Source organism: Osmerus mordax, chromosome 12, assembly GCF_038355195.1.
Source record: "Osmerus mordax isolate fOsmMor3 chromosome 12, fOsmMor3.pri, whole genome shotgun sequence".
In the NCBI taxonomy this organism is placed as follows: domain Eukaryota; kingdom Metazoa; phylum Chordata; class Actinopteri; order Osmeriformes; family Osmeridae; genus Osmerus; species Osmerus mordax.
This window is the reverse complement of record NC_090061.1, coordinates 1,220,443-1,237,041: the sequence shown is the minus strand read 5'-3', so window position 1 is coordinate 1,237,041 and position 16,599 is coordinate 1,220,443. Positions and strand designations below refer to the sequence as shown.

General features: G+C 44.2%; 1 protein-coding gene across 1 annotated transcript; it reads right to left on the bottom strand.

Annotated features, from left to right (window-relative positions):
- On the bottom strand, window positions 1-3,704 carry tmem33 (transmembrane protein 33). The gene is made up of 8 exons (XM_067247495.1): window positions 3,573-3,704; window positions 2,673-2,752; window positions 2,490-2,584; window positions 1,900-2,087; window positions 1,419-1,486; window positions 1,179-1,312; window positions 961-1,044; window positions 1-606 (listed from the first exon to the last, which is right to left on the bottom strand). Exons 2-8 carry the CDS (start codon window positions 2,727-2,729, stop codon window positions 477-479), a joined length of 756 nt encoding a protein of 251 aa, XP_067103596.1. The 5' UTR covers window positions 2,730-2,752; window positions 3,573-3,704; the 3' UTR covers window positions 1-476.
- Between the last annotated feature and the right edge of the window lie 12,895 nt (window positions 3,705-16,599).

Below are 16,599 nucleotides of genomic sequence, written 5' to 3'. Positions count from 1 at the left end.
ATACAAAAAAAGTAGAAAATGGAATTGGTGGATATAGAAACTACACACACACATAAACCATCCTTCATTCATGTCACTTTGAAAAACAGAAAATGATTATAAAAAACAATGACTGCAACTGGTATCATCACCTACCTAATCTCAGAAGGTTAATATGATCATTTTGTGAGAGAACAAGTATTTGCCATGAATAAATAAACAGTACAGGACCAAACAAAAACCTTATTACCATCAGGGGATCAATCCTGAAAGTCAGCAGGTGCACTTTCCAACGAGCAGGGGTGTGTGGCTGGAGGGGCCAGCAGTTCCATAAAGCCTAATATCGATGTGATCAAGGTTCAGACCATCGCAGGCAGGGCTTCTACAATGGTGTATGTACAGAGGGACGAACCGGACCTGAAACATTCAAAGGTTTTTGTTGTTGTTGTTTGGTGGTCCCTCCAGTTGGCCTCTGCCCCGGATGGTGAAAACACAGCTTACACCCCCGTGGGGGCCAGCCGGCTGATGAAGCCGATGCTGTTGAGGCACATTCTCCTGAAGAAGGCAGGGCATACAGGCTTCATGATGAGGTGTTCTATAAGAATCCGCAGCTCGGTGAACAAGGTGCTGGGAGGAGGAGAACAAGCAGCCGAACACAGGAAGAGGGATTAACGGAAGGACAGGATTGAAATCTAAAAACGTTATCCAAAACTTGACATGAGTTACAGTAGCCCTTTAGAGCCATCACAGATGAGATCATGACTGTTTCTAAAGATTTCAAGTGTGGCTGTCTTCACATTAAACGTAGAGTTATTTCACAAGCCTCATACTGTGACACACACACCAAAACATAGTTACTCTACGGGTTCATCAAAACAACTGACATCTGCATCACAGCACCTTGTACAGGTTTCAGATCTATTCAACTTTTTATTGACGTCTTGACCTAGCAACGCTGCAGATATGTAGGGCTGGTCTTACCGACAGTAGGGGTTTCTTCTAGAGGTGTAACGGAGGGTGAGGAACCGGTAGTAGATGAAGGGTTGCAGCAAGCTGCCTTGGCCACTGTCAACAAAACACATGGAGGGACTTGACTCAGAAACACTCTCAGCAGACCTGCTTACTGTCGACTGAAGTCTGTTTATAGAGAAACATTTACATTTTTGAAAGTCATGTCAATATGAACAAAAATCTATTACCTCAGGAGCATGAATACAGTGGCTGGCATTAGGAATATCTCATTGCAGGCGATGAACTTGAGGATGTTTTGCTGGTTCGCTGTGAGCTTGTCGAGGAAGTTTCTCACGAAGGCAAGGCTGTTGGGACCCATCGCCTGCATGGACGTTAGGAAGAAGGAATGAATTAGGATTCAAGAAACTGGCAGCCTATCAATATCAATCCCTTAGCTGTGTTTGGACTGTGTGATCATGCACCCTTACATCTAGAACCTTCTTTGTATACGTAGTTGCATGGAGCAGGGAGAAGAGGAAAACAGGGAATATGCTCACTGAAGACGGCAGTTAAGAAACAAAACGGAAATATCTTGGAATTCACTTTGACACAATGAAAACTCTGCATTGAACGATTTACCACATGTTTACATTATCAACATGTAAACCTGTTTGCATCAGTCTGAAACACTCCCCAAACCAGTTGTGGAGGATCATGGAGAGCTTTGTGCCTTTACAAACAAATAAGGTTGTATGAATAATTCCAGGGGTGTAGGTCTCATTATACAGGATTCTACACCCACCTTTAGTGAACGTCAAGCCCATCCCCCACACCATTTATAAAGAAAACAAAATTAACGGCCACATCCTCCATCAGTAAAAAAAACTACCCCGCCCACATTTCAGAACCTACTCCCCAGAATAATTCCTATTTCCTCCAAATCCAGGTGTGTGTGGACTGAAAGGATACTGGTGATGGGGTAGGAGTTGACCAGGATGAGGGAGTACAGCAGGTAGTGACAGCTGTCCTCTTGGAGAGCCTGGGCCAGGAAGGCTCTGCTGAGCTGGAAGTGCGGGAGCCTCTGGTGCAGCCGCAGGGCACTGGTCAGGGCGTTGGCCAGCAGAGCACGCTGGTAGAAGTTAGCTGCTGCCTGAGGCCTGGAGATCAGGAAGGAAGACGCACACATCAGGCCCAGGAGACACGGGCCAAGATCATCTGCTGTACTTTGTATATGCAATTTTTGTACGTTGCTTTAGATACAAGCGTCCGGTAAAATGGATGAAATGTAAATAGTCTTATAGTGTAGTCTTCGGTATGACACTTTTAAGTGCTTTGACATGGGTACAAAGTGTTTGTAAGTTGTGTGCAAATGCATGTCTGTCATCATATGGTTAATAGTAGAAATTTATTGTTTTGTTATTTGTTTTGCTTGTTAATTGGTGTCCCTTTCTTACAGACTAAGTCTAATCAAGTGTAATTTCCATAACCTCTCCATCAGCGGATAATGATGTGCGTGATACTAACAATAATTACACTCAGGCAGTGTTTGAGTTACTTACCCTAGAAGTGGCAGGATGAACATGATTGAACAGTACACTGTGAAGACCCGTGACAGCCACATCGCTGTCTCCAACTTGTTCGCCAACATATATTGCTTTAAAAAAGGAAAACGGTATCAGAGTTTATAATTGTTATTTACGATAATGACTGTCAGTATTGATTTGAGACGCACTAATACTCACTACTGGTCCTAGTTGAGGAGGGGGGGTCGTTTGCTCCGTTTGCTCCGTGTCAGCCATCTTGACGTTAAACTCTGGTTTCCCTACATGAAAAAGGAACCGTGGTTTATAGAATAACCTTGTTAGTCCTACCTTAGTAACTTAATTGAATGACTAATTGAACGAACTTTGCTCCAGTGGCTAGCATGCTCATCGTCTCAGACGAAGCAAGGCAGCATTTCTTTATGCAATACGTCGCTTTACTGAATGTGTATTTAATTATTTAAAAAATCTAGCTGCAACTATTTCATGATGACGTGTATTTTAAGGCTTTGAAAGATGTATAGCCAACTGGATAGCTAGCAAGTTATTAAGTACTAACGTTAGCTCATTGAACCGGTGTAAACACATACAGTAGCTCTCAAACTGTGTTGCACATGCACCGTTTCAAACAATCAATGTTATATAAGGATGTATCATAGATAACCATGTAATGTGTACAACTAAACGTATTTATTTCAGAAAATAGCCTGAGTGCGTTAGCTAGCTTCGAAACAGAAGCTAACGTTAGCTAACCACATGACAGTGCAAGCTAGATAGCTTGGCTAGTATGAGAAATCCAGGAAGCGTAAATGATTATGGAGGTTTGATCTTCGCCTTATTTATTATTTGGGGGGCAGGGCATTTCAAAAGAGCAGCACACTAAATAACGTAAATGTAGAATTGTGTTAAATGGCAGCACAAATTACTGACTATAAAAGCTAGCGAGTGTTATGTCTTGCTCGATAGCTACTAATGCTATCAAGCTACCGACGCAAGCAAAGCTGTCTGGAATGTTCTGACAGTTAGCTAGTAAGTCTAAGACAGCAAGCTAAATGTAGTTGAATTACTTAATGTGTTTGCAGAAATGTACTGCTTATTTACCTGTAACTTGTCGACGTTAAAACTAGTTGTCACTTCACTGGTGATAGATTCCGTTTCTTACACTGTTGCTTATTTCTTGTGTTAGCTACTGTACTGTCTTGCTCAACGACACGCGTCGGTAGCTACTGCCAGTTACGTAGGCGATCAGCTGACCCTCTCTTGCACCAAGGAGAAATCGTTATCGCGATGTTTGTAGCCAAGCAGCAAAAATAGGTACTTTGATTGGATGTAAAAGTGAAGGAGCAACGCGTAGATGTTTGTTCAGGGTGATGCAAACATGATGACAAAGAAAGACTAAAAAGGATATCTAATAGACTTCATTAACTTTCTGCATTAGTACGACCACAGGGAATGAAAATCCATGGGGAGAGGTCGTTGTGGCCTTATGTTCAGCCTATATGCAGATGTTTGTGGGTGAGAGAGAGAGAGAGAGAGAGAGAGAGAGAGAGAGAGAGAGAGAGAGAGAGAGAGAGAGAGAGAGAGAGAGAGAGAGAGAGAGCAGAACAACAGCAGAAGACTTGGGGAAGGGACGATGAGTTCAGTCATTGACTTAAAGGTCTACTGCAACATGAGTCTAGTGTATGACTCGTGGTTATCAATATAGCACAGATCCTAGGCTATTCTATAAACAGTTACTATTTCTGGACTGACCACCGAAACTCTGTAGAACCATGCACTTCTGATCCTTGATATTTTGCTGTACTACACTATTTGTAGGTTATGTCGCTTTGGATAAAAGCGTCTGCTAAATTAACAAAACGTAAATGTCAAATGGGGTATTTGGGTGTGTCTGAATTGTCTAATTAATTTAATTGACTTGACAACCAAGGAGAAATGTGGGTCGTGAGGTTAGACCAGCTGACAAACACTGATTGTTGATACTATGCTAGGGGCCCGTGTGACGAGTTCACTGTAAATGTCAAATGTTCTCACTGTGGCAACATGCGGTACTGCACTTTACATATGATTGACAGCTGTCGTTGTCCGTGGTGCTGAAAAAGAATGCTGAGCTACTGGACTAACGGATGATTAGTTTCCTTCGAGACTAATCATAAGCAGATGGCACAAATTTTGTTTGCCTACTTTATATGAATGAATTAGTTCATATATGTGTGCAGTAAGAGTACTTCATTCCTATCCTAAATAATTATTCAACTGAAATCATCACAGAAGAATCTATGGGGCCTTGATAAACTTACATATAGGCCTAAATGTAAACTACCAAACAGATCAGACATGCAGAGTAATTTTTTTTACTATCAAAAATATATATATATATGGCTGCAAATTATGTGCAAATTTATGAAGCCTATTTATAAGGCGTGTCTATGCTGCAGATGAGGCGAGCCAAGAGCTCTTTGTGAACGGTTTATGTAACGCCACAATATCACTAGATGGCGTACTCGCCCATTATATTGTGGACAAAGCATGAGTTGGCAATCCCGTTATAGGCCCAAGGATAATTCATTTTGGCTATGTATAATACTGTATTTGGTGGTCCCAATATGTTTTAAAATGATTTGCTTTTGTGATACTTGAAAAATGTTGTGATGTGATTGACAAGAGGGTCAAAACATGATGTGATTGTGGTAGATATAATTTGAAAATATAGGCAGTGTAAGCACTGTTGAATCTAATTATTTCTTTGCAAAACCTAATTATGCATTAAAAAAGGTTAACGCCAGCGCCTGAAACCGTTTTTGTTTAATAATCCCATTACTGACGGCTCATCATGTATAAAATGGTGCAGAAGGGCACCAAGTTTCCACTTGTTTAAGTGAATCTCTGCGAAATAGTCGAGACTATACACTTCATATTTGACACGCGGTTTGAGATGGAAAAGAACCCTTCACGGCGCAGACACATCGCCACAGTAAGTAACAGACTACAACTACGTCGCATGACTTTTGTTCACATTTTCGAATAGGCTATTTTACAACGAAAATAAACGGATGGTGTTCATGACCGTTGGAATCACGCACATTATCATAGCTTGTGAGTAAGATTTTGTAACGGTAGATAGAACAGACTATGTCTACTACTGTCAGATATTCGGTGAGTGAAGAATAGGAGTGGTGCAATCTCACGAACAAAGTGAGCAAGGGCTTGCATAACGTTTCTCTTGCGTCAGGTCCTCAAGGACCGCATCATTACTGTCGTTATTATACCTTATGCTGTAGAGGATGCTGTTTTTGAGTTGAAGATTATACTTTTATAGCCTGCTATAATTATTTTTGAGCATTCTTTCGTTTGTAACGCTTTAGAAATACAAACAGTCAATCGTTTTTCATATGATTTTTAATGTAAATACCAAATGTAGAGAATATGCTGATTGCATTCAATTCTGTATTGTGGCATGTAAGACAAGAGGTAGAACAATAGGTATAAGGCCAAGTTCGAGTGTTACAGGTGTGACAGAAGCTTATCCTGTCTAGATAAAAAATGGACTTTCCTTTTTTCTTTTTCTTCTTCTCTTTTATTAATTTCTTTATTTTATTTTTTTGCTAAACAAAACCAAACATATCAAATGAAACTATATAGCCTACATATGGATCGGTGTGGTGGCAGTCTGTTATTTAATTCGAATTGTAAGTTTTTGTTTGAGTATATTTCAAGCCGGTTTTGCGTTTTCATGGAAATTCCTTCATAAAATCGTTCAGCCAAGGTATCACTTTTTTTCGCCTAGGACCGTTAGGCAAATAAAAATAATAAAGTTAAAAAACGGTTTCTCTCAAAAAAATAAAACAATTGCCAGGGGAACCGTTTAACACGCACTTTCACCTTTTCCACTCTTAACCTTTTCCTAATTTAAAGCTGATCCATCACCGATCCATACGTTTTCTGTTCAACTGCCGGGGAAGAGAAAAAGACAAAACAGGCAAGCGACTGACAGGGTAGAGTCAAAGACGTTAAAAGGGGAGAAATCAAAGGCTACCTCTCAAAGGAATGCGGTTGTAATCGGAAAAAGAGGGCTGTAGGGCCCTTTCTTTCCACAGCTGTAGCTATTGCACCAAAACAAACAGGGAGTGGAAGAGGACGAAACAAACGAAAATCGAGACAAGCAAGGAAGACATTTAAAAAGCGTTGTTCAGTAGAGGGAGGCTCAGAAGGACACGGTTGTATAATTATTTGTGCCTAAGAACTCATCATCTTGACTGAGAAAAGAAGCGGGTTCGAAATAGTTGATGTGTTCATTGGGCTACAATCACGAGCGAATTGTTTAAGAAAATCACCTGATATTTCTCGAAAATTTGCTGAAGATTTCATGACATATAGCACATTACTTAAAATATTTTTTATAGGTTATCTGAAGGCCTGTTTCTGAGATAATCTGCAAGAGGGCGTCTTTTTTCTGTAGCATTACTCGAGCCTAAGTCTTCCCATAGAAACGTTTTAGGATTCAGTAGACTATTCTTTTGGGAAGGTAGGCCCATGTTTGTTTCTTAGTGAATAGGCGTAATGGAATTGATCGCATCAGGATTGTCACCACAAATCGCCTGGGCGTATTGCACATGGCTGCTTGACAGAGCCCATTATGTCACCGGCCACGTACCCCTCCCCGGCTCCCCTTCGCTTGAATACGATGTATTAATCAAATAGTTAGAGCCAAGTTAATGCGTTTTTGATTTATACCATGAGCCCCATTCCGAACAGCAATTCTGCTGGTTTTTATTTGGTGATGAGATGGTCTGAGGATAGCCAGGCTATAGTCCAAGTGATCTTCTTAGACAAAAACGTATAGACCGAATTTCATAGACCAAAATTAGGGTTAGTGTCATTCACTCTACTGTTTAGTTCATGTGTTTAAAGCCCAGACCTCCTTGAACAATGAAAGAAGCCCAGATATAAGAGCAGGCTGACAACAGGCTTCAAGTCAGGAACTCCCACCATTGTGGCTTTTCTAACCAACTGCTCTTGATCATCAATTAAAAGTCTACGCAAACGTGTAAATCTGACCCAGTAGCTAGCATCTCTCTAGGCCTGTTTACCTTTGGAGGATACTGGTCACCATCGGCCACTGGGTAGGCCTATGACATTATTACCATAAAGCGTTTTCAAGCAACATTATAGGTTACAAGAATTATGCTTCAACCTCAATTCACAGTGGAGGTTTTGTGGCCTAGGTCTCGTTCACTGACGAGAACTGACCACAAACACTAAATCATAAGTGTTCAGACCAAATCTGCAAGTTAAGATGAACGTTATTTAGAATGCGTGTAGGCTAACATACACACTTTTCATATTTCACATTAACATTGAACAGATTGATTCATATGAATATAATTATTTGATAGTTTGATCATTTTGATCATAAGACCTCATCATTTGACCTATCATTTGATAATTAAAGTAAAATTCCGCAGTCCTGCAAAGGGTTAATTGAGTTAAATGATTTACGGTTGAAATGATCAGTTTATCAAGTCCAATGACAGGTTATCTATTTCATAAGCAATGCGCAAGTGTGGTCATTTGTCGACCATAGGGGACACCGCTTAGGCCCATAATATACAATGCGCTCACCATCAATGTAGGGTCACGTGATTATTTGGCAAAAGCTTGATACAATTATGTTCCTGTACAGTTAATTCAACGTGTGTCGGGAATGCAGGCCCGGTACAAAGGCATCGATTAAACATATTAATTATTGATAAGGTTTGAACTACAGCCCCGTATTTTTTTCAAAAAGGGAATTTGCCCAACTGCCCCGCGGAGACCATTGCCAAGATCACAGCGCTATCATTATTGCTTTATCAAACACAATCAGAAAATGAATTAATCAAGCACCAAGCGGCGGAGCACGCACGTCGTTTAGATTTAATGGATGGCTTTACATTTTGACTTTATTATTTCCCGTCATTTCAGCAAACAAATTGAACATTTATTGCATATATATTAAAAATTATACATTCGATGCGCGAGGCTGGTGTCTCCGCTATTGAGGCGCACCGAAAGGTGAGGTCTCGACGGATCAATTTCTCTGTCTTGTTACTCCCACAAGAAAAAGGCGGAAAGTCTAAATTGATTCATAAAGGTAGTCACAACTTAACAACTAAAGGCTTTGAGGATGGCAATTCTGCTCCATCAACTGAATCTCTTCCATTTGCACCGTATTTTACACATGGATCTCAATACATGTTCCTCTTTTCTATTTTCATGAAAATAAAAAGAGAAATTGTTTTATTTCAAGTAGTGTGTTCTGTAGTCTGAAGATTACATCATTTGGATACTCAGAAACTCACACAGGGTTTGGGTGGTTTCACAAACATAACCATTAGGCGGTCACAATGCTTTTATTGTGCACTTGATCTCAAAATAGACCGTTCTGCAGGACCCAGGCGAGCACGCTGCGAAGAGGCCTTGTCTTTGTCTGCATATGAGGAGATGAATGGCCCGTGTCACAGAGATGATTAGTTTGCACGATTAAATTGTCAAAAAGGAAGGATTTCCCTAATAATGCCTTTTCGTGAAGAATTATGGAACTCAGAGTTGTTTGTGACTGCTATAGGGAACTAGCATTGGTTCGGATGGGGTGAGGGCGGCCAACCACTGAGAAACGGCCGAAGGTCAGTCGAAGTTCTCAGCGACTTAACGGTTGGTCAACTGCCTCCAGTGTGGCGTGGCGGCGGTCTGATAGACCGGGGGCTGGATTTAAAGCTCAAGTGGCGCCACTTGTTTTTCAACAAGACTGAGACATTAAGTTACCAATTCAGTGCACTGAACATGTTAGACTCCGAGTTATAGCTAGGACCAACTTCATAACAGAGAAGACAGCTGATGAAGGAGGATGGACGAACGATATAGGTTACCTTGCGACATGTAAGTGCATAAAAACATAGGCCTATTGTTATTTTTCAATTGTAAAAAAACAATTGTCAACGTGAATTTGCGCGCGGCTGTTAACAAGTGAAAAAATGCGCGGTCTCATGGGGTCATGTCTCTCTCCACTGGCCTCCAGGCGGCAAGATAAGCGGTCTCTCTTCACGACACGTCAACCCCGGCCCACAGGGAACCTCCTATTCTGTATTACTTCTATTCTAGTGCGAACGTTTTGTGTTAATGTTAACAACTTGGCCCAATCCATTTAATCTCCAACAACAAATCCGTGTTGACTCGAACACTCGCTTCCTTTGTGCCTATTATGTGCCTGCCCTCACTTGAAGATTTATGTATTTTTGATATTAAATTCCTTCTGTCATCAAGACTGCTCTCTTGTTGACTTTTCTTGACCCGTCGACCCATTCCCTAAACTTTCCCATATTTAACTCGGGACATCGCCCCCCTCTCTCTCTTTACGGTCGTTGGACTTTCTTTAGCTCCATCCCGGTTGAATGCTACGTGTCCCCCATTGTTGGCATGTGCTGTTTGCACTGTTCTTGAACTTCAGTGAGCCGCTCTAGGCGACTCTGCCATGTTCCCGTTCTGTACTTTGAACTCTGGATCTTCCTCAAAATAAATGCATTGCCCCAACAAGCCTCCCTCTGACTGCCCAGCTTGCTAATTAGTTAAACAAACGCTTGTACTAATGATTCCCCAGGCCTGGTGAGCTCTCGGGGTTTTGTTCGAAGTCAGCTGCCGCTGCTCAGGACTTTGCATGTCCTGCTGGAAACTTGGCCCCGATGACCCGACCTATCATGGCGCTGTAGAAACGGCTGGACCGCCCTGTCCGGAGTCCATCCCCCCACGGCCTAAAGGGCAACGCGGAGGCTAGGGAATGCCACCCCCAGCTGCTCGCGGTGACACAGGCCACAAAGGCGCACGGTGAGCAATCGTTCTAAAGGATGACAGTATTGTGACAGGGTTGGACTGACATTTATTTACTTGTCTTTCACAAAACCCCAAAAGTCCAGTTTGGTTTGAGCCTCATAAAAATTCTACAGCGAGAGGTCCACACTGCGACTGTCATCTGTGGCTGTGAGTGTTTGGCCATTTGACCGGCCGGTGTCTGTGCTCTCCGTGGAGGTCCAGACAGGAATTGATACTAATTGCAGGGACTGTACACTGCTGGCTGGTGGAGCGCCTCGGGCAACCGGAGGACCTGCTTGTCAACTGGCTAATTGACAAGGGCTTGTCTGTCCTTAGGAGCAGCTGGTCCTAAGCACTGGCACACAAACGCAATCTTGACATGGCCTCCTCTCGCCCGGAGGAGTTTTGAGGGAAAACGCAGTTAAAGGGAGATTTATTGAAACTCCCTTTGGGTGATGCGATATTAAGTAGACTAGCCTTGATATTTCAGTGGGTATTAGATACCACACACCTAGTATTAATAATAGATTGCGGCAATTACGCAGGTGACATTTCTTGTGACATTATAAATCCTACCGTACCAAATAAGACAAGCATAGCCTACTGAACGTTAAGAAAAAATATTGTAGACAATTTAGCCTTTGCTAAATTATCTATTTAAAAAAATCACTGATGTTAAGGCTGTTCAGAAAATATTCATTAGACCTTGTTCTGACTGGCATAAGCATACAAATCATTCAGTAAAATAATCAATTCTTTATATCCTGTCCCCATGAGCTAAGAAAACTAAGCAAGTATTGTTTGTGACTGAAGTGGAAAAAGTTTTCTGCAACTTTCCCACTCCCTGTAAAGAAATGCTGCTTTTACATCCCTTTTGAACAGAAATCACGATTTTTTCTCGTGTATTCTCCCGACTCTCTCCTTTCTTTGTCGGGAACAATGCAAACAGTGAAGCACCCCGTTGGTGCGTCACAGTTGGGGATCTCGCGGATTGTTTTAGACATCTTTAGATTTCATCAATCAAAATGACTGCAGTTTTCCATAAAAATGCTGAAGTTGGGTCTGGAACTGAGGGATCTAGGTAGAAAATACGAAGCTGTCCCGGTGGATGATAAATGGGCATCCTTTGATGAACAAACAGAGCAAAGGCTACGTACACCAGCCCTTACTTAGAAACAGGCAACGTTCGCATTAGAAGTTCAGCTCTATCAAGCTCACAGACTTAAATAACTTTCTTTTAAAGTCAGTATAGTCGATTTGCCCCTTATAGTAGCCTAGGTCCGTTCAACGAAATCACATCCTCATATGGGCCTATAAGCATAGATTTCTTATCGCACTGTGTCAGGTAAAAAATATATCAGTTTTGTAATGGTTTCTGGTAAGGAATAATTATATCAGGTTATGATTGGTCACAGCATCAGGATCTGTACCCTAATGTAGGCATATATATTAATTACAATTATACAAACCATTGAACAATGTTTTCCTGTCCAAACACGATATTGGATCTTTGGATTGGCATAGAATGCAAGCTCAGGCTTAAACAGACAACGTTAGCATCTTACCATATCTATAGGATTTGGACTGTAAGTGGGGAAAAGGCCATTCTTAATTGATCTCCAATTGATCACCAATTCTCCTCAATCGTATCTCCAATGTATCTAAAAGACATAGGCTATTGCCCATTCATGTGCTCTCTTGTCAATGCGAATCATCCAATATTGACATGTTAACCCTGCAGAGGTCAAAAGGTCACCGTTTCAGTTGCTTTAGGCTGCGCAGTTATAAGAAACAAATTACCCAAAATATTGTGCACTTGACTCTACCATGTCGGGCTTGAACAATTGTTTAATTTCAGCGCTTGGCTGAAGCAAGGCCGCAGTATTTCCTGCGGTGAGGTCTGCATTGGCTGCTAATAGAGATCTAATTGATGGGTGAAGTCCCGTTTCCGTGCTCTCTTCTTTTATTGCGCCCTGGCGTCTGCTGTAAAATAGAACTATAATCGGATTCCGCCTATTCCACTAGGAGGTGAGTGAGAGCTTGCGCCTTGAGAGAGAGGAAAAAAATCGTTATTAAAAAAGTTAAGTGCAGAGTAGAATTCGACACGCCGTTGAGTCCTGATGAAAAAGGGGAAAGTGATATCATGGACAGATCTTTATATGAGACATCTTTCCCTTAAATAACCTTTGTTGTTGTTCCTCTGCCTGTTATCGTTAGGCTGGTAGGCTATAAATATTTGGCCAACTTTGCTCACCGTATTTAAACCACGGGCTATGATACGGCCCAAAAAAGAACCTGCATATTTTAATGAAAGTATCAATCGTTTGACGATTTTTTTGTGAGGTTTATATTCGAATATTACTTTTATTGGTATAATTATCGCTTTTTAAATAGGACCGATTCTCTCTGCAACCCGTTAATCGCTGCATTGTCAGACACTCGACAGGACGTCTATCAAATCCACTACAACCGAGAGTGGCAGGCACGGAATCAGAGTGATGCTCTCTCTTCCTTTCTCTCCTTCTCTTCTCTCTCCCACTCTCTTTCTCCATCTCCTATAGAGTTTCCTGGAAGGGTCTGCATTGGCGGACTGTCTGGGGTCTGATAGCGACTCTGGAGCCCGGATGATTGATGACTGCGAGGGCAAGGCCGAGAGCTAGCAACATAAAGCCCCATAGACGCCTCAATAAAGACTAGCTAGTGGAGGGCCCGGGCCGGCTCAATAGAACGCGCCTCCCAGGACTGAAGCAAGAAGCGGAGAGGGGAAGGTGCTCTGTTGTCGGCTAATCCGTTTAGCCATTGAGCCACCAGCCGTCTGGGGCTGGATAAGTGCAGCGACGGATGTGTGCAGGGTGAAAATAGCAGGGGTGGATGGAGGGCCTGGGGGGGGGTTAGATGTGGTAGTGGTGGCGGTGTGGAGGAGGGAGGGGGGGGTACACTATAGGGATCAAAAGATATGAGAGAGAGAGAGAGAGAGAGAGAGAGACTGCATTGTAAAGGGAAATGCTAGGTTGAATGAGAGGTTGGTTGTAACGTAGCCTATGTCTGACAGTATCGTCTCTATATTTTTCTGGGACAAAATAGTCGCGCAATAAAAGTTGCAGGTGGCGTTTTCTTAAAGATAGTGTGTAACTTTTACATTTAACATGATAGTACCGGATGTTCAGACAGGATAAGACAACCATGAATGGTCGAAAAATCTAGATTTTTTTCATCAGGAAAATAAATAAGAACAATAAGGACACAGTATTGTTTTTATTATAATTTTTTTTAAACACCTTCTTTGAAGCCCCAGTTTTCAAATAAGCAACAGGAGCCCAAATGTCAGTCAAAGGACCCTTAACAACTCTGTTGACCTCAGATTAGCAGAACCCAGTATCCTGAGTCTCCCCTGACCATGTTTCCATCCCCACGGCCAGGCCTCACGCAGCCTCACGCTAACCCCACAGCACAGCATCCCTCAAAAGCACAATTAGGCTTCAGTCATCTCCTACCATGCCAGCTTTCAGTGACCTCGCCACCGCGGAGCATCTACACAGCACCCTGCAGCAAAGCCTGCTGGGACATGGAGGAGGAACGAGGGAGCGAGGAGATGGATGGATGGAGGGAGGAGGTGGAGAGAGAGGGGGCATGTGTGGGCCCCCGGGCCCCCGGGCCCCCACCGCTCTCTCCCAGCAGGGTGCAGAAGGAGAAGAACAGAAGAAGCACGTCTGTTTGAAACAAAGACACGTTCTATAACCCTGACCTGCCGCACCACAAACTGTTTTGCAAATTGTTGTACACACTGCGAAAACATACAATAGAATAAAGATTTCAGATTTTTGGGGGGTTAAATTCCTTTTGTCTTTTATGTTAGCATGTGCTGATAATTCGGTAGTTAATGGCCGACCATGTATCGTTTTGGCAGCAATACAAAATTGGAATTAACATTTCAACATGTTGATGAAACCATAAAAGTCAAGGACGTCTTTGTTCATTCATTATTAGCACTGGGGGCGGATTCATGGGGTATCTGTAACTCAATTCCGCCTTGGGTTTTAATTGTTTAATTGGAGTGATTATTTAGCAATGGGAAACCATTCCACCTGTTCTGCCCCAGTTATAAGTCTGTCAACCCAGTGCTATAATAACATCAGATAACAAGGTGAAGGCTTTCAATTGGTTCTGGTGACACAAAATCCAGCAAGATTTTATATTTCCCCCATGGTTAGAGATGAAGAGAGGAGTGGAGGACAATAGAAGCAAAGCAGTTGATACGACACAAACGTTACATAAACACTTCATTTGAAATACAATTTTTTTCACAAAACATAAAAAGGAGAGCTGTATTAAAATCGAATGTAATATTTTCCAGAACAAAAATAGTTACAGAATATCACACAAAACGACTGCTATGAAATGTGCAGCTCCAATCTCAAGTCCTAAATATAGTGTTCCATGTTGTGATGTGTGGTCGGCGTGAGGGTTTTTGAAGATAGACAGGGCAGCGTAACCCCAGCCTCCAGGGCAGCCTAACCCCAGCCTCCAGGGCAGCCTAACCCCAGCCTCCAGCCTCCAGGGCAGCCTAACCCCAGCCCTCAGCCTCCAGGGCAGCCTAACCCCAGCCTCCAGCCTCCAGGGCAGCCTAACCCCAGCCTCCAGCCTCCAGGGCAGACTAACCCCAGCCCTCAGCCTCCAGGGCAGCCTAACCCCAGCCCCCAGCCTCCAGGGCCGCCTAACCCCAGCCTCCAGGGCAGCCTAACCCCAGCCTCCAGCCTCCAACCTCCAGGGCAGCCTAACCCCAGCCTCCAGGGCAGCCTAACCCCAGCCTCCAGCCTCCAGGGCAGCCTAACCCCAGCCTCCAGCCTCCAGCCTCCAGGGCAGCCTAACCCCAGCCTCCAGCCTCCAGGGCAGCCTAACCCCAGCCTCCAGCAGACAGGGCAGCAGGGGGGGCACTGGCAGCCTTGCATGGGAATAATCAGGGGCTAATCACATTCCCAGCTTTGATAATGGAGGCCGGTTTAAATCAGAAGAATTCCAGGCAAATTTGTGCGAATTAAAAAGGATTCCTCCTGACATGATGGCATGGTGCGAGGCCTCCACTAATGAGCTGTAATCTATCTAAGAGCGATTCTCTCTCTCTCTGCCTCTCTCTCTGCCTCTCTCTCTCTGGGCCTCCCTGTCTCTCCCCAGCTCTCTCCCCCCCCCTCTCTCTGCATCTCTCTCTGGGCCTCCCCGTCTCTCCCCAGCTCTCTCCCCCCCCCCTCTCTCTGCCTCTCTCTTTCTGGCCCTCCCTGTCTCTCCCCAGCTCTCTCCCCCCCCCCTCTCTCTGCCTCTCTCTTTCTGGCCCTCCCTGTCTCTCCCCAGCTCTCTCCCCCCCCCCTCTCTCTGCATCTCTCTCTGGGCCTCCCCGTCTCTCCCTAGCTCTCTCTCTCCCCCCACCCTCTCTCTCTTCCACTTTTTCCTCTTTCTGTGTTTACTTCCCTCCTTTCCACTCCAGGCTCAGGTTTGCCACAGAGAATAGCCATTACTCCTCTAACCCCCTCTCTCACTCTCATCAGGCCCTTCTCTCTTTTCGTGGGGAAGACGGGAGATGATGGAGAGTGTGGGTTTCAGTGGGTGTTTTCCCCAAGTATGCGGCTGTGGTGTTAGTCGAGAGATGCAATCAAGGGATGTTAACAGCTGGAGGCTTGGTTGACCAGCAACACTGAGTTTGTGACGATGTAGTGTGCCGGTCTAGGATCTGTACTCCTGTCAGGAGCAGCCAGCGTCTGCTGGTCGTGCCACAGCTAACAGCTGTCTCACTGCATGGGTTTGTCCCACCCAGGATCGTACCATCCTCAGCCAGCAGCCAGACCCCTCCTCCCTCCTGGAGTGGAGAACAACACACTCCCCCCGTCCTCCCCCCATCCTCCCCCCTTTCCTCCCTCTCCCTCTCCCTCTCCCTCTCCCTCTCCCTCTCCCTCTCCCTCTCCCTCTCCCTCTCCCTCTCCCTCTCCCTCTCCCTCTCCCTCTCCCTCTCCCTCTCCCTCTCCCTCTCCCTCTCCCTCTCCCTCCCTCCCTCCCTCCCTCCATCCTCCTCAAACCAGCCAGCAGCAGACTGCCTGGTATTCCTGACAACTTCCATAAATTATTGGAGATTTTCATATTTCAAATTTCATCTGCATTCATGCGGCGCGGCCAGGGCTGGGTGGAGGGGGGGGAGCGCCGGGGCGTCGGTGCAGGGGAGGCCCCCACAGTGGTAGCTCTGCCACCGGCTGCCTGGTTGGCTCACTGGCCCCTGGGACCCTGGCTAATTGAATTG

Bases quoted from the DNA above. Each gene is read 5' to 3' on its own strand.
- tmem33 (XM_067247495.1), bottom strand. From the start codon at position 2,729: ATGGCTGACACGGAGCAAACGGAGCAAACGACCCCCCCTCCTCAACTA. The intron at 1,045-1,178 runs GTAATAGATTTT...TTTTGTTGACAG, and splicing joins ACTGTATTCATGCTCCTGAG to TGGCCAAGGCAGCTTGCTGC. The intron at 607-960 runs GTAAGACCAGCC...TCCTCCTCCCAG, and splicing joins AGAAGAAACCCCTACTGTCG to CACCTTGTTCACCGAGCTGC.